Source organism: Argiope bruennichi, chromosome 6, assembly GCF_947563725.1.
Source record: "Argiope bruennichi chromosome 6, qqArgBrue1.1, whole genome shotgun sequence".
NCBI classification, from domain to species: Eukaryota; Metazoa; Arthropoda; class Arachnida; order Araneae; family Araneidae; genus Argiope; species Argiope bruennichi.
The window spans coordinates 34867763-34893595 of record NC_079156.1 but is presented as its reverse complement, the minus strand read 5'-3'; the positions used below and the strand labels follow the sequence as shown (position 1 = coordinate 34893595).

Sequence of the window (25833 nt, the reverse complement as noted above, 5' to 3'; positions counted from 1 at the left end):
TAAATATTAAATGAACAAAATATTTTTAATGGCAGTGACGTAAAAGCAAATATATTTTATGCAAATTCTTCTGCATATCGAAGTAGATTATGGAAACATGCCGTCATAAGCAAGATTATTTGAAAGAGAATTGTGATGGGAATGAGCGATCGAAAATTCAGAAAAAGTAAAACGATGCATTAGATAAAATATTCTTTATGTAGATTTTTCATTTGCAATTCGAAGTAGATATGCTTAAATGAAATGATGATAAATTGAAATTAGAGGACATGTGTTAGAGGACTGCATTTAAAATGGTTATATATATAATATATAATGATATTTTAAAATCTAATTTAAACTTAATTTCCTAATTTTTAGCTTAATTTAACTCATATTAACTTCATTCTAAAATGTTCTCTTATTTCCTGGTCCAATTCCGCATTTTTTATTCAATTCAACACGCGCTCTAAAATTGCTGAAATCGACAATTTCCCACACTCCGAATGAAGGGATAAAAAATTGTCTAGCTAAGCGAATTCTTTTTGAAAGATTCTTAGAATTCGCCTGCATAAATTGACACGTGTAAAGATTATCCCTATCAAAATCTCACAGTATATCACCACGGCGATAAAACTTTCCTTTTCCTCTTTTCGTTCTTGTGTCGTTCTGTGCTGATGAGCTTCGTCGCTTCTGCTTGTACATAAATTATACCACCTGGGATGGAACAAAAGCGAAGTTTAAAATTCGAAAGTGTCTCCTCATCTCTCAGCGGCCACGACTCTGCTTTTAAAAAATGTTTGCATATATATATATATATAATGATTTTTTAAAATTTATTTTACTTAATTAATTTCCTAATTTTTAGCTCAATTCAGTACATATTTTCATTCTAAAATATTCTCTTAATTCCTAAACCCCTCCATTTTTTTTTCTATTTAATTAATTCAACATGAGTTCTAAAATTGCTGAATCAGCTAAAAGCCGACACGTTCCCACACTCTGAGTGAGGGATATAATATTGCTGATATAAGCAAATTCCACTAAAAGATCCCTGTGTTTCCCTTGCTTGCTGTGTTTCTAACACATGTTAGAAATCCCTATTAAAATCTTACAATATATATTCACAGGGATAAACTTTTCATTAGTTTTTCCTCATTTCTTTTTGTGTCGTTCTGTGTTGTGCTCATCGCTTCTGTTTGTTCATAATTCGTGCCTCCCGGGATGCAATAAAACGAACTTTAAAATTTTAAAGTCTCTTCACTGTCTTCGAAACTGCCTTCTGCTTCAAAATTATGCTTATATATTCTATAGTCTGTTTTCACTCGCTATAGGGTTGGATATAAAAATAAATTGCTAATTTTCTTCTTTGATATTAGAAGATATATTGTTTTGTTGATGAATATTTACATTAGAAAATGAGATTCGCTGATGAAAGCTCTGATTTAATGACTTTTAATGTTCGTCAATGCAAATTACGTTGTAATTCAATATATTCAACAGAAGTATCTAATATAATTCAATATATTAAACACTTCTGCTGCGACTAGGAATTACATTTGCTAATCAACCATTTGCAATTATTTGATATCATCTGAAAGCAAACGTTTAAAATTAAAATACTTTCTGATGATTTACTTAGTTAAAGATGTTTACAAGCTCAGCCGAAATTTGAATATAAATCTAAGGAAACCCATTCCCATTTGCATATGATATTGTTACAAATATTTCCATGATGGTGTTCAATAATCCGAATATCGTACGCAAACAAACTATCGTATCGTAATGACTTTGTTGGACGGTTTATGAAAATAGGGTTGTTACACTTGTTTATCCCTAAGCGCTTAGTTTGCTATTTGGTAAGATTTTGGAAAGTTTCCTCAAAAGAATAAATTAACATAATAATAAGTTGTTTTCTTGGCACCGATTAGGACTTCTAACACCCCCCCCCCGAATGCATTAATTTTAAAGACAAAGAATTAAATCTTCGACTGATTACATTTCATATGTATGCGGTCGATTTTAATCAGGTAATTATATGTTCCAGATATGAAATTTTTAAATACACTGTGATTTCTTAGATGCCATAGTATTAATTTTTTTTGGAGCTCCTACAGTTCAAACTCTGACATTATTGTGGATTGCTTCACATGTGTGAAAGATTCTTTATAATTTTGTTCTTAGCATTATTCTTAACTTTACATTTTTTGCTTTCTTGCATATTTATTTTTACTCCTTCATATAAATAATTTGTTTCTTTTTGTATTAGAGAATGTATAGTAATGGTTAAAAAATAAAATAAATATAATTTTAAAAAAATCAATCGCCAGCGTCCTTGCATAGGGGTTGCGCATCTTCCCCGTGATCTGGGCGTTCCGGGTTCGAATCCCGGTTCGGGCATGCTTATTCTTCATTTGTGTTCTATCTGTGAGGTGTGTGAATGTGTCCCCCTGTAAAAAGGGGTTGTGCAAGCGAATGTGTAAGTTTCATCTTCATATGAGCTAGAAGTCAGATCTCTGCCCTCGGGTGCTCAGGGGTCTTTACCCTCAGAAGCTACTGCATCCCCTTTCCATGGTAACGCGGACACAACATCATTATCATCATAAAAAAATCAATCTCTAGATTTATTTTATTATATTAGATTATCTCTAGTGTTTGGTATTCTGGGAATATAGTAGAAATCTCTGGTGCGTTCATTATTAGAACAGAATTTTTTTCTAGACACTAACACATCTATAAATGATTCTTTTTCAAAAATAAGCTATAGCTTACTAGATAATTTACAACTACGAATTTCATGAGCATAACTATCTATGCAGAAATGACATTGTTAAAATTTATGTTAACACAACTGAAGATGCTATTTTGAAGCAAGAATTTGAAGATGCTATTCTACAATTCGTTCCTAAAATATGCTCTTAACGTACATGCATGTTAATATTCTTTTTAACTATCTAATTTCTTTAGCCACTAAAACTTTTGAGAATCTTTGTTTGAAGATGCAATCCGTTAATGGTTTGGATGTTCTGGGAATGGTTTAAGCTTCTACTTTCCATTTATCTCGGGATCGTCCTTTCAAAAATTGGGTAAAACTTTCCTAAAAGCATTTGGTGCTTCTTTTAAGAAACTTCCTTACGTACTTAAACTTGGTTTCCTTCTAAAGACATTTAAACATGCATTATGTTACAATTTCTTTCATGTGTGTGTTGCTTCTTTTCTATTTAAGAAAATTTAATTAATAAGATTTGTAGCAAAATAATTCAATTTTGCTACAAATTTAATTTTTGATCATTTGAAATTAGCCGCGTATCGAAACATTACACATGAAAATACTGCTCTTAATAATTTTTTATTAAATGAGTTCATCTGAAAAAAGTAAAGATTAATTTCTTCGTAATTAGTTGAATGTGAAGTGTATATATATATATATATATATATATATATATATATATATTTGAAATATCGTCAAAATCGTAATTAATTTATTACCAAAGATGAACCTATGTTAGTCTGTAGTAAGTGAAAAAAAAACAAGATAACAGTATGGGACAATTTTCATATTGTGTTCATTTTCCATTTAGTACTGAGTATGATCTTAATGATAAAAGTGATTCATACGGTAGAACGGAATGTAGTTTTAAACACAAAATTCCTATTTGCTTTGTAATAGAGCTCTTTTATTAAAACAAGTTCTTTAAAATTAAATATTTTTACATGGTTTATTTAATCGTAGATCCATTCATTATTCTTAGATCCATTCATTAATTATTCTTAGATACAGACATTATTCGCAAATCTGTTCATTATTTATTTTTCTCAAATCTGTTCATTCATTATTATTCGCAAATCTGTTCATTATTTATTATTCGCAAATTCATTCATTATTTATTATTCTCAAATTCATTCATTTATTATTCGCAAATCCATTCATTATTTATTATTTGATTTTACACAAAATTGTGTAATTGCTTATAAAAAGTAATTCGGTGATAATATAAATTTATTTAAGCCTATTTGATTTTTCTTTTGATTGTGGCTATTTATTGGGCTTATTTTCAAATAGATACCTACGTTAAAATTGAATGTGTGAAAAATAAAATTTTTCTGCTATATTTTTGATTATATAGTTCTTCACACAAAGGCCAATTAACGGCATCGAGTCCATGCCAGGAATCTGTTTATTTCTGGTATTCCAGAAATATATTTGTATTTTTATATATGCGAGTCTTCTACTTGTGATAAACCTCTTTATTTAAAACGACAGATATCAGTTACTGTGAGTGGCAGATTTGAAGATCTAGACATATTCCATATGATATTAAACTAAACAAAATGTAATTCTTTATAAAATGGTGTATTTACCTATAAAATTTAATTTCCATTCATAATAATCTGAATTCATTTGAGCCGGTTGGAATTTTTCTTTTGATTGCGTAATTATTGAGTTTATTTTTAAACAGATTTCTATGTTGAAATTTCTACTGCTAAACATTATAGTTCTCTGTAATATTTTCAGGTACAAAATATTGCCCTCGAACCTGGGATGGCTGGCAGTGCTGGTCGGACACAAAGGCTGGTGAAACTGCATCGAGTCCATGCCAGGAGCATGTGTATTTCAGAAGCGAGCCTTCCACTTGTCCCAGTAAGTAACAATTGAAATGACTGAAAATGGGCAATTAAAATTATTCTTCTTTCTCTGGTTATATTATTTGTTGGAGGAAGGCAATACGGGAGAAAATGATTTATTATTAACATTCAGATAAATAATACATAAATATCACCTCATGCATCTAAAAGTATTCATAATATTTCGCATTTATTAGCAATAATACAAATATATATTTAGATGTTTATGCTTTTAATTTATTTTATATAGTCATTATACGCTGAGGACACATACGAAATAAATTTTTGCCCTTTTTATATACTGTATGACATTGGAGTTTATATTAATGCATTAAATTATATTTGATTGAGCTAAAAGCATTTTTAATAAATTTTATAATAATTGCTTTGAAAAACACTATCAGTCCTGCGAATCTTAAGGAGCTTAATCAAAAACAGAATTAGAAGTTAGACTGTTCCACTTCGAGAACTTCATTTGTTTGATTCCCAAAATATTTTGTCATTATAGGAATATCTCATCTGCCCTTATTTCGGACTTCTTTTTCTTTAATTAAAGTTAAAATTTTTTCACCCCGCCCCCCCCCCCCTCATTTTTAGCAAATAGTTTGAACGACTATTTAAGTAAAGACACTTTATGTCCATAGTGTATTCAAAGCTTTTGATATTTGTTCTTTCTATACATTAAATTCCTCTAATATTCTGCTTTCTGGTTGCTCAGAAAAGTTTTTGCAATTCCAAATAAATTACACTTTTTTTTTTTACAAAATTAACTTAAATAAGCCTCGAAATGAGGATCGTTTTATGATCTGTCTTATGTCATTCTGTATTTTTAAGGAGGAACTGGCTGAGCAGGCACCATCCCAATCAATATGGTTCAGTCATTTTAGTTTTATACATATAGCAGAGGCAAGATGTGACGTCCGATAAAATATTCACGAATGGCATTTGTTTTTCTTCAACTCATGTAGGACACCCAGGGATATTGTTTGACTCTGATCACCCATTACATACGCAGAAAAGAAATTTCGTAATATAGCATTTCTGATCAATCAAAGAGTTAACCTTTTTTAAGTTGAAGAAAATTATCCATTTATATTCTTAAAGCTTTCCAAGTTTTAATAAATTATAATTTAGTTATATTAAATCACGATCAAAGAAAGCTTGATGGTTTAAATAATATATATATATTATTGTTTTATTTTAAACCAATAGACTGCATATAGTCGAAATCAGTTAATAAATTCCAACCATAAAATAAATTCTTTTGTTAGGTGATTTGTATTATCTTAGGAAATTTAGAAAGAACTGCATATTTTATATGAAAATTTTGAATTTTATTTGACTTAACATGTTTCATGTGAAAAGATAAAATTTTGTAATCGATTTGCATCTTAATTTTTTATATACGAAATATGCAAAGAAAAAAAAATAAAGTAACCGTAAAAAAAAAATTCGAGATTTTAAAGAATTTTCATTTTTTAGACCTCCTTGAATCCAATACATGTTTTTGGAATTATGTCTCTCTGTGAACACGATAATTCAAAAGGCTTTACACTAGGTATATAAAGTATGGAACATGGTGTTTTTACTCTAAATTTATAGAATTCTATACATTTTGAACGAAACACATTCAGAAAATCTCTCCGAGAGCAAGTGACCCTGAGATTGTCTGTCCGAGCATAAATGAACTCAATAGCTATTAAATACAAAGAGATTGATGGATGAAATTTGGTATGCAGTTCAGCATTTAAAATGTGGAGTCATACCAAAGTTTTAACAAAATCTCTTAAAGGGTTGATCACCTACTCATCTGTAAATTCGTAATTAAGTAAACCTGTCGAAACTCAAAAACACAAGAACAAGATAAATTTGGTATATGATCCGGATTTCAAAATCGCAGTGTCAAATTGTACTTATTGGTTGTAAATCGTCGACGGAAAGAAATTCAAAATGCATATTTGATTTTCTTCACTATATTTTGAAACATAAAATTTTCATGTGCGGAACGCAGCTAATAATAATTGGAACACTTGTAGCCTCTACTAGTTTCTGCAATATATACTACCTTCATAAAGAAGGAAAGGGGCGAATAATTTTATTCGGAAGTATAAGGGAAAATCTGGAAAATGTGTCTCCATCGGTTTATATGCAATAACTCGGTACTGGGTGCTTCCTTGAACAATGAAGTATTTTAATATTTTCAAAACTTAATTAGTGCCAAATGGCTAATTTTTAATTAAATCTTTATAAGTGGCGGCACTTTTGAGAACATAATTAGCAAATTCTGTGATATTAAAATTGAGGAATTGTAAATCAAAATCTGTTAAGTGGAAAATTATTAAAAAAAATATTATAAAGCTTTTATTAGTTAACTAAAAATATATTAAAAAAATATTTTTAATAAAAATTCTGGGTTTTTAGTTTAGTTATATTAACGTCTAGTTGTAAAGCAACACTAGGGCTATTTTGGGACCGACCTCGTCATTTTGAACCTCGGTCAGATGACGAGGACGACACCTGAGCTGGCACCCCCCTTTCCACACCACACCAGCTGGAGGACGCTTGGCATGACAGATTTAACGTGCAGCAGACCTACTTACACGACGGTTCTTCGGTGGAATCGGGTCTCGAACCTGAAACCCTACGGCTCACAAGCCGAGACCTTACCACCAGGCCACCGCGGCCTTATAAAAATGCTGGGATTCAGAACCAAACTTTAAATATTGATTTGTAAGGCATAATAAGAAAATAGATAAGAACATTAAACTGTTTTTTTTTTCTTCGTTAGATTGATTTTTTTTTATATACGTAGAATTTTATTACAAATGTAATTCAAATTTCAAGTTAGAGTATTTTTCCTGGGGCATCGGCGTCTCCTGCCTCTACATATTTGTCTTGACGTTTAAAGCTTGTATGAAATGAATTTCGTCTTCTTTTGTGTGTGAATGAAAGTAAGTTTAATAACATTTAGTTAATTTTATGCTGTCTGGGGTTAATAATAAAATGTGGAATGTTAAGTTGAATTCATTCTGAATTCTCAAAGCTTTAAGACTAATTAGAAAATAAACTACAATGGTTATCAGAAAAAAAATTCCAAAACTTTTATAAAAACTGAAGTAGATTAAAGAATATAATTAAACTTTTAAATTACTGAAAATGTTTTTAGTGGGTTATTAAAATTTTATTACCTTAGAATGTTTATTCTTTTGAATATTTTTTTTTTTACACCTTTAATTTTAATAAAAAAATTATACTTTTTTGTACGTAAAAAAAAGCATAATAAAACTATGTCTTGAACATTTTTTTAAATAAAATTTCATGCAATTGTTTCTATGTCTATAATATGCATAAAAATGCGTGAGAAGGTATTTTCATGTACGATGAGGCCACTTGCAATTTTTCCCGAACTGTTATTTTATCAGTACTGACACATATTACCTGTATGAAGGGTTATATGCATTGGGTGAAATGAGTGCAATTTAGGAGTTCTTTGTGCTTCGTCTAGAATTTAAATTAGTTTTCCTAAAATTTTTCTAGATATTTCAAAACAATATGGTTTTATATTAGTACGAAACATATGATAGTTGTTAGGACTAATCAATTTTGCGGATTATTCGCATACAATTAGAACCTATTAATGATGTACTGCGTAATGTGAATGCATCTGGTCTAATATTGTAATCGTCCTGTGACCAAGGTTCAAACTTACCAGATCTTTCTTAAGTTGTTTTTCGTGTTGCTTAAAAACCTATAATAGTTCATTAAATTATTTAAATTCAGTTTGACCCCTATTTTTTTAATACTAAAATATCAAATAGTTAAAAGAGGAGAATTAATACAATTCAATATTTTGTTTAAAAAATATCTTTGAATGAAATAAGGATAACGAGTGACAAAAAAAAAAAAAAAAAAAAAAAAAAAAAAAAAAAGGAAACTAAAGTGTTTTTTTTCTTTGATTTTTTTTTCTTCTTTTTTATCTTTCTCGTTTCCAATCTGCAAGCAAGATTTGCAGAATGGCGGCTATATTTTTTTAATTAATCAAATTGTTTTAAATAATTTATTAAAAGAGGTTTTTTTAGTTTAATTCTTTATTATGCACCCAAATTTAATTCCCTAACATAGATAGCAGTGTAGATGTATTTTACAAAGAAGAGGTAATGGATAAAAACTGACGTTATATTTTTTTTTTTTTTTTTTTTAGTATGTGAAATAAGTACAAAATCAGTTATAAAACGTTTAACACCAAAATGAGATTTGGCCTTGGTAATGGAAGAATAAATATAATTCATGAAAATGTAGTAACTAATGTAGTTTTTTAAGTAATCAGATTATAATCCACAGATTTTAGTCTATGACAATTCTTCCTACTATTTTTCCCGCTGCAAGACAAAATGACTACCTTGATTATTATTATGAAAGAGTATTTGAATAGTTTTTTTTGCTGGAAACTTAATGTTTCAATTAATATTTTCAATTTAATAATCAGAGCTCAGAGTTTGAAGGAAGTAAGGTAAAGAATGTGATATTAAATGACGATATTTTTATTGATTAAGTGATCAAATTAAAGTCAATTCGCAATGAATGAAATGCACTTAAAATGCGTCATCATTTGTTTGTATAATCAAGTGATTTAACAGTACGCGTAGTAAATGTCATGCAATGTTCTTATTACTTCACTAGAAACAAATCCTTAAGTCTTATAAAGAATGCCTTAAAAATTAAATTTAATATTTCCAATAAAACTACATTTTATCTCGGCTGTATTGGCGCAACGTCGCCAATATGTCATCGCCACCTTTCATGCTAAAAAAAATAGTGATTAACAAAATTACTCACTTGTATAATCATAAAATGTGGACTTTTAATTTTATGATTCCAAGTCAAGCTCATTTATATAAACAAATATAGAAATTTCTTTAAGCATTCATTTTTTTATCAAAGGAACTTTCAATTTCGGAGTCAAAACTAATAATAAAGGATCCTTTATCGCAAATAACATTTGCCGGTCGTTATTTAAGTTTCTCGCTGTGATATATTCATTATGAAATATAAATGAAAGTGAATGGAAACTTTTGAACTAACATGCCGTTTCCAATTACGATCCTAGAATTTTTACAAAATCTTTCTCAACATTAATATATTTAAAAATAAGCAGTAACAGTAGCGGATGGCATTTATAGTTGTGTAAGATATTTGTCAAACACTATCTTTGGTGCCTTTGTCAATTTATTGTATTCTACAATATTTTATTTAGTGTATATCTATGCCTAAAATCTGATGTATCTGATGCAGTGAATGACAAAGATAGCCATAACCGCAAGGATTACCACTGATTTCAATTTTCCAATTTCTGCCCGAGGAAGAGAAAAAATTGAATTTTTCGCTATCAAAAACGAATAAAGATACTGTTTCACTAAGATCGAGCTGTTGTGGATTTAGCAAACAAAATGCACGATATGCGTTTTTAGTTGCGAAATATTTTTTTTCTTCGTCTTGTAAAATTTGGAAAATTGAGTTTGGTGATGTCTTTTATTGAGTGACGGTATGCCACGCTTAACTATCAAACTCTCTGCGCTTAGCCATTTTTATACACCTCGAAAGAATAGTTTCGGCCACGGGCAATCTTTGACATCAATATTTATCATAATATTGCATACTCCTAATGATTCTTTATCGATATAATATTGTTTCCCGATATTTTTCGATATTTTGAATACCAGACAGTATTCGGAAGATACTTTATGTTTACCGGATGATTGTAAAAAAAAACTATCCCTATATATGATACTGTAAATATCATATAATTCAAAGAACGGAATAAAATTTCGGTTCAAGCAATATTGAGGTATGCGCTCAAGAATCATATAAAAAAACAACAGTTAAACTCTACTATTTACCGTTTCAGTGACAAAGTTTTCAAACGGCAGTTTTTTGTTATTGGAATGTGTTCACCATAGAAAAAAAACAATAAACAGCGTTGAAACGGTATCTGTAGCACGAAAATCACCAGCTCTAGACCAACTAAGAAGAAAATTGAAAGCCACTGTGGTATGCCAACTAAAGACGTGAAGTTCAACAGATTCCTTTCAGCGAGGTACATGCTTTGGTTCTAGGCACCATCTGCCACATGCAAAGTGTCATCGTAGTTGAAGTATGACAAGTAGAAAATTTGTGGTTACAATACAGTGTTTTGCTTTCTGTTGATTCTCTGCTGTTATTGCTTGTTTTCTCTTTTCTTCTTAGTCTGTGTTTCTCTGGTGATTTTCGTCCTAAAGGTACTGCTCTAACGCGATTTATTGTGTTTTACTATGGAGAGCATATTTCAATAAAAAAAAAAACAGATGTTGCCATTTGACAAACTTTTGTCGCTGAAACGGTAAATATTAGAGTTTAGCTGCTGTTTTTTATATGATTCTTGAATGCGTACCACAAAATTCCTTGAACCAAAATTTTATTCCTTTCCTGTGGATTATATGATAGTTACGATACCATATATCACAAGTATATGTGATATATGATATCGTACATATATATACAGTGGCTCCCAAAATAGAGTATACACTATACTCTTTCTTCTTTAATTTTATTCTTTTTGATCTTAACATTCCTATTTATGGCTAATATTTATAAGAACGATAAAATATACATTAACGAAAGCATTAGGCTGAAAATCAAAACGGAGGAATCAATAATATTTTTATTACAGTAATTTTTATGTCAAAGTTGCAAATTACAAAGTCACAAAATTGAGTATACATCTAGCAAAATCTCTAAACAAAAAGAGAAAAAGCTAAATTAATATTTTGTTGCATATCCTTTTGCATTTAGAACAGCTTGTAAACGGTGTGGCATTGAATTGACAAGAATTTGAGTTGTTTCGCCGGATATTTTCGACCATTCCTCTTGTAATACTCTTTTTAAGTGTTCCTTGCCTCTAATATTGTGCTTTTGAACTGATTTTCCTAATTATTCCACACATTTTCAATCACATTTAAATCTGGAGATTGAGGAGGGGTGTGCAATTGCAATTTACAACTATACAACACTCATAACTTAACAATTTTAGCTGTATGCTTCGGGTCATTATCTTGTTGAAACAGAAAATTTGGCCCTAAACCCAAATTCTGGGCACTTTGTTTTAAATTGTTCTTCAATGTATCCAAATATTTGATTTTGTCCATGATTCCATCAATGAATACTAAATTTTCCATTCCTTTTGCTGACACACAGCCCCATAGAAGAAGTGAACCACCTCCATGCTTGACAGAAGCATTGGTGTTTTTAGGAGGAAGTTCAGAATTGGGCTTTCTCCAAACATAACATCGACCATCACTACCAAAAACATTGAACTTACTTTCATCACTGACTATTACTTGATTCCAGAAGTCCGGAGGTTTTGAAATATGACTTTTAGCAAATGAAATTCTTTTCTCTCTATTTACTTTGGAAATGAATGGTTTTGTTTTGGCTAGGCGACCATTATAATTTGCTTTTCAGATTACTTTTCGAATTGTTTCTGCAGAAACACCCTTTCCAATTATTCTTGAAGTAATTGTAGCAATTTTTGTAGCATTAAACTTAGGATTGTTTGCTACCTGTCGAATAACTCTTCTCTTGGTCGTGACACTGAGGATTTCTTTTCTTCCTCTTCCAGGTTTATTAACAATTTGGCTATACATATTATACTCCTGGATGATTTTTTGAACGCATCCGTGATTGCGTTGAATTTCCCTTGCAATTTCTCGTAGAGATTTACCATCTTCAGACAATAGAATGACAAGTTTCCGAATTTCAACCTTTGTTTCATTTCTGGAGCTCATTATGATAACCAAAACATTTGTTTTCGCTTGGAAATCAATTATTGCCAATTAAAGTAACAAAACTGATTTACTTATTCATTTGAAATAAATAATAGTAGTCAAGTCGCATATTTTATAAGGTGTAGACTCAATTTTGTGACTTTGGAATTTGTAACTTTGACATAAAAATTAACTGTAATAAAAATATTATTGATTTCTCCGTTTTCTTTTTTAGCCTATTACTTTTGTTAATGTATATTTTGTCGTTCTTATAAAAATTAGACATAAATAGGAATTTTAAAGATCAAAAAGAATAAAATTGAAGAAGAAAGAGTATAGTGTATACTCAATTTTGGGAGCCACTATATATATATATATATATATATATATATGAGAGAGAGAGAAAAGTCCTTGAAGTTGAGGAAAAATAGGCGTTTTGTCCTGTTAGGAGGGAGGGAGGGAATAAAAATTGAATGATTTAAAAAGAACTCAGTCGATTTAAAACTGAATTTCACAATTCATATTAAAAAAGAATATTAAAAGAAGAAGGGACCTTAAATTCGGCTTTTTTCATGGCGCTGTTAAAATTATGTTCTTAATCTAACAATTTCATCCTTTGTTGTGAAAATAATTCTAGGACTTAAACGCATGAATTATTAAATTTTATTTCTTCATTCCCTACTCTATTCATTGTTTTGTTAAAATTACGTTCTTATATGAACAATTTTATTCTTTATGTGATTAAAATAATTTCAGATCCTAAGGGCACGAATTACTTAAATTTATTTCTTGATGGACATGTAATGTTTATACATAAACACTAACATCCCTAAAGAACGTCTAGACTGATTAAAATTAATAATGCAACCTTTTAATTGTGATATTTAATAGCGTACTCAAACGAATGGCCTTTACGTTTTATGAAACTATTTTAAAAAGTTTCTTCTATCATAAACGGAATCCGTATACTTATATTTATAACGAGACAAGGATAAATAGTTTAATATTTACAACTGAGCATAACCTCACATAAATAAAAATGAAATGACTGAAAATGAAATTGTTTGTCCTATGAAGATTTTAATAACTAGCAATATTATGCATTTGATTTAACTAATGAGATATGAAACATTGTTTACCCCATTAATATTTAATGCTCATTTTTGACATATAAATTTTATGGATTTCTTTCTGTCTCTCTCTCTCTCATATATATGTAGAGTGTGTTTGTGAATGTGCATGTAAACATATTTTTAGAAGATTTGTGGACGATAGAAGACACTTTTGAAGTTTTAAAACTTTGCTGACGTTTATTGGCATCGCGTTACAGGAGCAAAAGACCAAAAGAGACCGAGATTTTTCTTTCAGTGATTTTATTTTATACTATGAGATTCTGGTAGTGATTTCTTTGACACGTGTCGTTTTAGGTAAGGGAATTTTAGACATCTTTAAAAGAATGGGGTAAACATTAAGAATTTTTATCCCTTTATTCGGAACGTGAGAACTTGTTTAATTTACAGATTTGCAGAGCACGTGTAGCATTAATTCATTTAAAAAAAAGTACGAATTGGATCAGGTAACAAGAGACCATTTTAGCATGAAGTTAATATGGGTTAAATTAAGATAAAAATTGGGAAATTAATTAAGTTTTAAAGGATTTTAAAATATAATTGCATATTTATTGTATTTTTCTTTCGTCGTTATGTTTTTCTTTGTTTTTGAACTCTTTTTTTTCTTCATGAGTTTTGGAATTTATACCAGAAATATTTAGAGATATTATGATCATCTTTCTCCTGTTCTATATTGAGCAGATATTAATTAGTTTTAGCTATCCTACATGCAGAAATATATTCATTCTTATTGATCTTCATTCCTTTGTATATATCGCAAATTAGAGAAACACTGTAGTCGTCTGTACTACTATGAATCCCGAACAACTATCCTTAATTCAAAGTCCTTCACTAGTGATTGATGATGTGGTCTTAAACCCCTTCCTGGGGATTCGAATCGATAGTCGTTGGTATGTGATTCGAGCTTAGGGTTGAATGATCTATTACGAATTCTGCAATATGTTTTATGTGGCAGGGGATAAATAACTAGTATTAAAAATGCGTTTGTATAAGAATGGGAAATACATCTCATTTTTCAAGGCTATATTTTATTTATTACTAGCCGCCTTTGGAGACCAGCCGGTTCCCCAATCTTAATGTTCATTAAAATTTTAATAATTAAATATTTGATGCAATTCCAACTTTAATAGATTCTTCAGCAAAATATTTTAAAACTTCAAATTTTGATAGTCATATAATTCACTCATACTATTATAAAGGCCTTCAGTCTTAACGTGATATGTATCTTTCTAATCTTCTGTTCCCCCCGTAGAATTTATGCTTTAAATTAAAGTGTAAATGATTAATCTGCAATTAATATAATAATATTTTTTACTGAAACAAAGCATTTTTTTTAATAATAAGATTATTGATAATAGAGTCACTGAGCGTTTAAACTTTATGAGTACTAAAGAATATCTTTCTTAATTTATGTAATATCTCAAGAATTTGTCAACAAAATTTCTCAGATTCATCATGAGCAGATAGATTCATTAACAATGTTTCATTTTAAATGCATCAAACACTAAGAAAATAAAATGAATCGTTTAAAATAATCGGTCTAAAACAGGTTTAAAAAAACTACTTAAAAAACGATGTACTTAAAACTATAAGCATATATAAAAAAATATATAACTAACATAAATACAATTTACTTACAAAAGCATGCAACTAACCTAAAAATAATTTAAATCATTCGTTGATAGTGGTTGTCATGACAACAATCAGAACAATGCGCATGCGTGAATTTTCTTCGCCAGTTAGGTAACGCAAATGCGTGAATTTTTCTACGTCAGTTGGGGTAAGCTATGCAGATTATACACTTTTAATTTCCTTTATTCTGTGTTATTTTAATTCAAAAGTACTTCAGAATGAATCTGAAACATGGATTAATTAACAATGTTTAATTTTAAATGCATAAAACATTAAGAAAATAAACAGAATCGTTTGAAATTATCCGCCGAAAAACGTTAACCCGAGCCTCATTACTGTTGGGAGAAAAAAAAACTGAAGCCTTACTCATTTAGCGGTGGGGAAAATGGAAGATTTTTTTGGCGGAAAAGTTGGCGGTGGGGAAAATGGAAGATTTTTATGGCGGGAAAGTTAGTTTTTAATTAATAATTAAAATTCTAATTAAAACTTCAAAAAAAGGAACCCCAGGTGCACATTCCCGACCTCTAAGGTATACATGTACCAAATTTGATAGCTGTATGTCAAATGACCTAGCCTGTAGAGCGCCAACACACACACACACACACACACACACACACACACACACACACACACACACACACACACATTGAGCTTTATTATAAGTATAGATTTACAATTCAACTTATGAGATTCCAGGGATTATGCTTGTCCATTTCATATTAATTTGATTCCAAGTGAATTACCATTCTATATATTTTCTAATTTCGAAATATAAATTTGATGCATGAATATGTAATTAAAAGGAACTGATGCTGTATCTGGATTGGTATTTTAAGACGTTGCTTAAGATCTAAAATATTTCTAAAAGAGATTTTTTAAATGTTAACGACGTTCTTGATTATTATCTTATTGGTAGATATTATATCAACATATTGGTTATATTAACATTATTATCATATGTGTCAATATAGAAATATTAACTGACAAATTGATATCAAAATAATTTTTGCTGATTAAAAGACATTTAAAAGAAAGCTTCCCTTTATCAGTAGTGGGAGAAAAGTATTTTAAAAAAAATATTTTTCTTCAATTGATTAAAAATTAATAATTTCGATCAGATATCATATTGATGAGCTGAAAATTAATTTCTTAGTAAATAAAGAATGTTCAGATTTCGAGCACTCCATTTCTTTAAAAATTAATGACATGTTTATGTAGTTATTTAAAGATTATAGGAAGTTTTTAGCATTAAACTAGACTTAAGTTCTTAATGAAGTTAGACATGTTGCTTGTCGATTATGAAAATTTACTCAAATCTCCCATTTCTACTATTTAATCCTTCATTAGAGATGCTGGCATACAGTGAAATTATAGAGGGCGGGGGCATTAAGAATGCTTCATTTTTTTTTTTTTTTTTTTTTTTTTTTTTTTTTTTCAAATTTCTAAAGATTTTTTTTCTAGTTTTCTTTTACATTCATCTGTTCAGAAATTTTACGAAAATAATTGCACTAAAAAATATAAAAAGAATAAAAAATCTTTTAGTAAATGAAAAAGAAATTTACAAAGCTGGATCGTTACGTTATGAGTTATGTCGTTTTCTGTTTAAAAATTAAAGAAAAAAAATTGAATTTGCATAAGATATTTCTTTTGTGACAAAGGTATAGGAATTAAATAGTGAATTTCATAATTGCAAATCGTATCCTTAAAGATTTTTTTTTTAAATTGAAAAATATAAAATTCATTTTTGTGAGATTATATTTTTATAAGTTATCACGGAAAAGACCAAAATTAAGTTTAATTACTAATTAATATTTTTAAAGATCGCTCCTTTAGAGTACCTACTCTCTAAGATACGTGCCAAAGTTGGTAGATATAGATCTAATGGTTTTGATTATGGAATGTCAACAAGCACACACATATATTTTTATCTTTAATATTAGTAGATAATTTTTTAATTTATTTCCTTTTCCCTAGTTTTAATATATTTTTTACAATTTACATTTTGGCCCTATTTTTTGTTTTTTTGGGGGGCATTAGTGTGAACGAGCCATATGGTGATCCTGGATTTAACATTTTGGAGACCTGCAGTTTTATTTTACAATTTAAAAGGTATCCGACTACGTTAAAAACACTGGTTTTCGACCACATTGACGAATTCTTCTTTTATTATTTTTTCTTGCAGTTCAGGCTTTCCTCTTTCCAAAATAGTATTTTCTAGGAAAAGGAAGGTCTGACCTACCATCCAGGATAATTTTAAACAATTTTTTAGCTCAAATGTTTCTTTAACTTCAATTTTCTCAAACTTTAATTTTAATAAAAATTATCCACCGTTAACATGATATCTCAAAAACTAATAGAGATATTTACATAAAAATTTCAGCGTGTGTTTTAAATACTGTGGGCAATGAAATGAACCAAGAGTTTTATTGTTGGTGAAATAGTTTTTTATTTATAGTTGTTTTTAGAAAAATTAAGTTGTAAATTTATGGAAAAAGTGTATATATACGTACATTTTTACCCATAATTTCTTTGCACCTCAAAATGTTTCTTAGATTTTGGTTCATTTCATTCATAATTATATTCTATGACTTGTGTACAAAGAAAAATAGGATTGCTGCATTACTATTTTGTGTAGAATATTAACCGTTTAGGTTAAATTTCATTAAAATTTACTACAAATTTTCCTATTTCTCAAAATATATTATATTTCCAAATAATTTTTTTGTATATATAGTGTTTATAATTGACAATACATCTAAAAACCATAAATAGTTTTTAAAAAATCCAATTTTTCAAAAATATTGCTTTGAAAGTAGTCGGTTACCTTATAGCGAATTAAGTGTTTTCGCGTCGGCCTATTTTTTTCCATTCGTCTTCAACATTGGCGGAATCTGCATCTATTATTAAAGCAGATGAAAAGTCGGGGAATAGTAATCTGTAATTCACATCCAGGAAGAAATTTATTGACTAAAACCTTACGCCAACCTCTCCAATCTCAGATTAGAAAAGACCTTTAATAATTTATTATATGATTTAATTTGTATTTTCCTTGCTACTATTATAATTTCTTGATTGTAAAACACTTATTGATGTAGAAGTTTGCATCTTCAACTTATTGGACGAAAAAAAACTCGTAAGTGCTGTTTTTTTTTCCAAAAAACATAAATCCTGGAATCTATAAAATTAGAAGTTTTTGAATTTTTGAGCAATTCCTTTGGCTTTCCAAAAAATTCTGTCGAGACGTCCATTAATTTTTAATTTTTTAGATGAATGTCATCGACTTAGAAGTTTCGTCCGTGACATTTAGATTTTATTTTTAAAGGGAGAAATAATCTGAAGTACTCTTCAGACACAGCGAATATGTTCGGTAATCTAAATATTAAATGTTCAGATTACCGGAATTCTTTTAATTATTTATTCTATGGATGGCAATGAGTTGCGTATTCATTTTCAAGTTCCGGAAATGAATTCATTTATTTCATTACAGATTTTGGCTTCATTTATTTATCTTTTGATGCAGTATATGAAAAATTGAGACATTTTTAATTTGACATCTACTTTCGTTTAATCTGAGTTGATTAAAATTTTCTTTTTTTCCCATGACATTTTTTATGGATCGTTGAATAAAAATTCATTAAGAAAAAAAAATATTTTTTTAGAGGAGAGTTAATCCAAATTAATCATAGATAAAAAAAAATCTTTTGCCTTTTATTTTAAAGATGTTTTATTCATATTTAAATTGTTTTGCTGTATATTAAAATGCAATATTGTTGCTATACTTTTTTGAAAAAAAAAAGATATATTCATTAATTTCGAATTATTGTATTTGGCAATCTTAATTACTGATAACTTGCAAAGAAATATTACATCATTAATTCTATTTATATCCATGTTTAGTAATATTGTAACTATACTTTCTTGAATATAGAAATGTCCATTAATTTCTAATTTTAGCGTTTAAAAATTATAATTAATATTTACATGAAAAGAAGAGATATACCATTCGTTGTTTATTCTTAATATCCTCGCAATTAGATTTAATCTAGAATATTATATAATTACTTATCTTGTTAATTAAAATATTAAGTTCTCCGTGCCATGCTATTTGTATAGACATACATAAATAGACCCTTGATATCCCATTTAATGCATTTCCCATGTCCGAAAATGGTAAATATGACATTAATTGAAATATGGTACATAATTCTCCCCGTATGAACATCATAAAGTGGCGTTATACTCTAATAAATTATGTTACTAAATTGCCAAATTGGAAATACAATATTCTTCCGACGATTAGTCTGGCTTGTGATATACATTAGTTCTCTTGGGGCCCATATATGGTGATTTCTTATATACTAAACACGAACTATAACTCATATGTCTTTATATTATGTAGAATATATTATACCATGATAAAAAACAATTTATGTAATTTTAATAATTATTCTTTCAGAAGGACTGAATTACGAAAATTTTTGTTGTGCATATGAAATTAATAAAAGTCTGATCAATATTGTCACATAGAAAATTTCTTAGTTAATTATAAAAAGTGATTATTAGTAAAGAAGATATTTTTACATTATATTTAAAGGCGAAAAATTAAAAAAAATATTTAATAATTGTTTTTAGTGTAATCAATAGTAGTTTCGTAATATAAATTTTTTCCTTGAAAGTGATCTAAACTGGAATAAAATAAATATTTTTTTTAATTAATATCTCAGTTATTTCAAGCACTTTTTTTTATCTCATAACTGTACGATATTTTATCATAATTAAAATTGAAAACTGTTGATTTTTGATTCAGAAAGGTAACAATAAGTTTCACAAAGAGCCATTCTATGCTATCTAATAAATTTCCTTTAAAAAATTGTGTTTTTTATAGTTGATAGTTCTTTTCAAGATGCATTTGAATCTATCAAATCGGAAGATTTCATTTTGAAATGATTTTCTCAGAAAATATTCATATATCTTTTGACATGGATTTTAAGAAAATGTCAAGTTATAACAATTACCGAAATTCCAGATCAAGTTGAGAACATTTCGAATGATGAAAAGCAGTAAAAGTATCTTTTGCAGATTGAGTATCATTATGATAGTGATTGTAGCATCATTATGATACTACAATATATTTATATCTTTTTTACAATATGTATTGTGTGGTTTTGATTCCGATATGTCTTTCTTCTACTGATGAACAGATGTCATATTTGCACAATAAATAAACATAAATCGTCTTTTAAATTTATAATTATTATAAAATACACTTGCATTAAAGTCAAAATGTTTCGTAGCTATAATTTCCTAAAAAAATATTTAATTATTGCTATCAATACTACTGACAGTAGTAAATGTTAATAAATAATTTGGTGGATCAACATAATCACGTTGTATTTCAACAAAATCAACATAATCACGTTGAGTTTTTCAAAAACTATTTCACTTGCATATTTATTCAATAATATGAAAATATTTCTTTTTAATAAAGATTATGTGGCAAGATCTACTCAATAATTTAATACTGCATTAAATGTAATGTTTCGGCAAGAAGTGTTTCTGATGCCTGAATTATCAATATTTGAGTGTATGCAAGATAAGTAATACTGTGCATGTTATTGCTGGATCTGCTTTTTTTTGTGTGTGGAGGGCAAACTCTTGGGTACATTAAAAAGGCTGATTACGAATTGTAATAAATGAAATAGTTATTTTCCTTTGACATCTGTCTGTTATAAATGTTTAATCATAGTTATATTTCAGATTTACATCCTAAAATAAAGCATATTTTTCTTTCAGCTGCTCATCCCAGATACAATTTTATTTCATTCTTTGGTCTCGGCCTATGTGTGACAATCTGGTTTATTGTTATACTTACAAGTAATATTACAAACAGTAAAAAAGACATCCTTTAAAGACAGGGTTAGAGGAGCGAATCAATTTGAAATAATTGGACTAGATTTTTTTTTTTTAAAAAAATTCTAGTGAAGAAAAAATTGATTTGAGATATCAGTTACCAGTTATCGAATGATTCAGATTCGTCGAGATATTTGAATGCTAATTGTTTATCTGTGTGCTTCTTTAGATACTATATCCAAGATTAAAGGCAAATGCTAAAAAATTACCGACGACAAATCTTCATTTATACCTTGTTTAACCGATTTGGAAGTGCTCAACCAATTTTGTATCAAAGTATGTGCTTTATAAAATCAACAAAAAGTAAATTTAATAATAAAAACAAAACAAAACAAAACATAAAGAAATATATTTAATTCAAGGATCACAGGACCGAAATGAATCCTGGTAAAAATAGCAAAATAACTATTAAAAATGTGGATGTTTTACTTTCGAATGGTGTATAGTATAGACACAAATGAAGTAGTATTGCCACAGGATGAAGCACGGATGAAGTAGTATTGCCATAGATTTACAAAAAAATATTTGAAATCCAAGAAATTGTGTATGCCAGAAATTTTTGTTAGTTTAACTTTCAAATTCAGAATACCTTCCTTTTTTCGTAGATAACTGAAATAGAACCCAAGTGGAAGAGGCCTTTACAAGATTAGTTATTATTGACATTCTAATAAAGATACAAAATCAATTTTTTGTTTATTTATATTAAAGCTTATTGTCTTTTTTGTGGTGTTCCTTCAGTTTCCAAGTCAATTTATACCATTTAAAATCTTCACCTACTTCTGCACTACTTCACCACTTAATAAAATAATCATGTATACGACATTATCATGATAGGTATCGGTATAAACCCTCTGATAGATTTCAACGTAGAAGCTTTCAATCCAGCTTAGTCATTCATTCAATTGTTTGAATAGAATGGCTAAACAAGGCTAATGAATTTCTAAAACCTGTTTGTCTAATGCAGTTACAATATCAGAAGCTGTTATCTCGGGAAATAAGTCTCTGGAGTGTTACAATAATTAAAGTTGTTTTGCTTTTTAATGATTAAAATGATATTAAATTTTAAAAACAATTTTCTGTAGAACTTTGATTCTTGATAATAAATATTGCAACTATCCGTTGTAAATGATAGGATAATTAATAATTTTAATTTAACTTGCCAAATTCCAAGTAAACTGTTTCAAATTATTATACGTATTAAAATTAAGAAGAGCGGAAAAAATAGGAATTTTTCTTTTGATTCTCATAAAGGTACATATTCAAGAAATATGATTCTCGAAAACGAGTTAATTATCTCTTAATAGAAATTACATTTTTAGGATAGCTGTTATTGCTCTGGTGCGTGACGGTATATAAATTATATTTCGATTTGATATACACATTCTATATCAATTACTCTAAGATTCATATATTTCATGTGTTGCGGCAATTAGCAACAGCACTCTAAAATATCCAAAAGGAAAAAAGTCGCAATAATGAATTAATTTTAAAAAATATGAATCAAGCGGTGCTTTTTATGCGATGTTTAAGGGCCCTTAAAATTTTGACATTTTTGTATTTCTAATTTATAGTTTCCAACTAGTATTATAAGTTACCCTAAAATGCAAACATTACGTATATAATAAAGACTGGGTGAATCTGAAAAGCAGCTGGTGTTCACAATGTTAATTTTTACTTAAATTTTTGAACATTTTAAATAATACTAAAAAACAAAAAACAAAAAAATTCATTTATATATGATTCGCTATTCACCATTCAGTAGATTTTTCTGTTTATTTTATCTCTTTCGGGGCCGCGGTGGAATGGTGGTAAGGTCTCGGCTTCGGAACCGGAGGGTTTCAGGTTCGTGTCCCGATTCCACCGAAGAACCGTCGTGTAAAGGGTCTGTTGCACATTAAATTCGTCTGGACCAAACGTCCTCTCGCTGGTGTGGCGTGGTTTGGAGAGGGGGGTGCCAGCTCAGGTGTCGTCCTCGTCATCTGACCGAGGTTCAAAATGACGAGATCCGTGCCAAAATAGCCCCGGTGTTGCTTTAAACAGGACGTTAATATCACTAAAAATTATATCTCTTTCGAATATCTGGATATTTAATTAAATTTGATTTTATGTTAAAAAACAAAAAAAATCTATATTTTTACCTCTGAGTAAAATTTAACTAAGAAAAATTGCCTTTTTTCAACCTCCTATGGACCATATAAAAAGACACGAGTAGGAAAAATTGCGAGTATTTGTCATATCAGTGTATCGGTTTTCCAATATCCTTTTCGAAGAACCTTGCCGCCAGTAATGTGAGAAATTCTTTAAAAAATTCTTTTTATGAAAATCATATGTAGCAGAAATGCCTAAATATTCTCCCTCAAAAGCCGCAAAATGACGCGATCTAGATCGTTGTCTGGGACTCCTGTGTCCTCCATTTCTTTCGAACGAATGAATGAACTTGATGAACTCAGTATTTGCCTTTCATGGAGAACGCAGCCTAGAGCCGAGTGATTTTTTTTCTCTGTTGAATTGAAGATCAAGCTAGGATACCAAAATAATAAATCCAGACTAATGCTGGGTTTGAAAGGAACATTAAGGCCTATCTCACATCATTGGAAACATCTGCTTTCAAGGAATATCTGAATAGCAAGCAAATGCCAGAATTCGCATTGTGATTATGTTGAAAAATAATCATGATTGTAAATAAGTGTTAATAATGAATTCATTTTGCTTTTTACATTCTTCTTTGCCAGAATCGTCATTGTGATTATGTTTAAAAATAATCATGATTGTAAATAAGTGTTAATAATGAATTCATTTTGCTCTTTACATTCTTCTTTGCCAGAATCCTCATTGTGATTATGTTGAAAAATAATCATGATTGTAAATAACTGTTGATAATGAATTCATTTTGCTCTTTACATTCTTCTTTGCCAGAATCCTCATTGTGATTTTGTTGAAAAATAATCATGATTGTAAATAACTGTTGATAATGAATTCATTTTGCTCTTTACATTCTTCTTTGCCAGAATCCTCATTGTGATTTTGTTGAAAAATAATCATGATTGTAAATAACTGTTGATAATGAATTCACTTTGCTCTTTACATTCTTCTTTGCCAGAATCCTCATTGTGATTTTGTTGAAAAATAATCATGATTGTAAATAACTGTTGATAATGAATTCATTTTGCTCTTTACATTCTTCTTTGCCAGAATCCTCATTGTGATTATGTTGAAAAATAATCATGATTGTAAATAACTGTTGATAATGAATTCATTTTGCTCTTTACATTCTTCTTTGCCAGAATCCTCATTGTGATTTTGTTGAAAAATAATCATGATTGTAAATAAGTGTTGATAATGAATTCATTTTGCTCTTTACATTCTTCTTTGCCAGAATCCTCATTGTGATTATGTTGAAAAATAATCATGATTGTAAATAACTGTTGATAATGAATTCATTTTGCTCTTTACATTCTTCTTTTTTATGATCCATAGGTGCTTTAAAAAAAGCGCATATGTCGCTTAAATGCTAAAATCCTTTTTCTGTATAAAAAAAATATCATAGATAATGAAATATATCCTCCATTTATGCTACCATCATTCTATCTTTATCAGTAGCTCTCTATCATTGTTTCACGCCATATCTACCCAGGATGAATTTCACATTACTTTGACGCAATTCGGTTAAAAGTCCATCCGTATCTCTTTCTAAAATTCGAGCATATACCATGCGAATTAAATGACTGACGAGCAGAATCTTTTCTAGTCCCTCGTGTGTGCTCTTCTTTACAGAGACTTGAAAACTTCGCTCATTTACTGCAGTTCAGTTACAGAGGGGGAAAAAATGGAAGATCTTTTTCTAACAATGTTTCAACGGGCCACATTACTTTGATTCATCGTCTTCTAAAAACTGACAGGTATGAAACTCCCATGATGCCTATCTGTATAGATTTTTCCAGTTCCTTTTTCATTGCTATTTATTTTTTTATTTCCATTCCCTGGAAGTGTTTAGTGGCTGTGAGGAAATCTAATTTACCAGGTCATTAAGCTGGGAGTTTGGGGAAAGGTCGTGAGTTTAAGTGTGTTTAGATAGATATGGGTTCTTGAAGTTTAAGAGAAATGAGAATATGCGGTTTTTAAAGGAGTAGGATTACATAAATGTGCCGAGTTTCTTTCTTTTTACAAGTGGAAATAAATGCAATTTTAATTGCATTGCTAAAAAATTGTTTGTCTTCGTATAATGTTATTATTTGTATAATGTTAAAAATCGAATTCAAGCCAGTTTTGAGTATATGTGTATTTTGCATATTTGGTAATTTCAATTATTTGATAGTTTTATACTGTTATATTGTTTTAGAAATATACATTACATTTATGTTATAATATAAATTTATATTGCATTAAAAATATCTCTCACAAATTGTTATTAACTGAACATTAGCATAATGATTGAACAAATATCGTGGAATAGATAACCATAACTGTTTTGTTATTTCTTTTCTAAAATATAAACTTGAAAGAAGAAACCATCTTGAAAGAAGTACATAGAAAAAAAAGCCTAAATTTGATATGTATTTATCAAAATCATGAAAGTAGTGCAAAACAAGTACAAATATTGATTTTTATTAATTTTCATTTAAAGAAAAATCAAGGGTATTTGTATACTTTAATTCTCTTTTCGAAATCAGAAAATTAATATAAAATGTGTACAAATTATAATGATATTCTTTGATAAATCATTCTATCAAGGACAAATAATGAGAATTCGCATTCTT

At 29.0% G+C, this 25833-nt stretch overlaps 1 protein-coding gene across 3 annotated transcripts in view; it reads left to right on the top strand.

Moving 5' to 3' along the window:
• The window catches only part of LOC129972865 (calcitonin gene-related peptide type 1 receptor-like), a 275995-nt gene that overhangs the window by 115965 nt on the left and 134197 nt on the right, over positions 1 to 25833 (top strand). For all 3 annotated transcript variants that reach the window (XM_056087165.1, XM_056087164.1, XM_056087166.1), the window contains exon 4: positions 4496 to 4621. In XM_056087165.1, coding sequence (XP_055943140.1) covers positions 4496 to 4621 — 126 coding nt within the window. The remainder of the gene's footprint in view (positions 1 to 4495; positions 4622 to 25833) is intronic.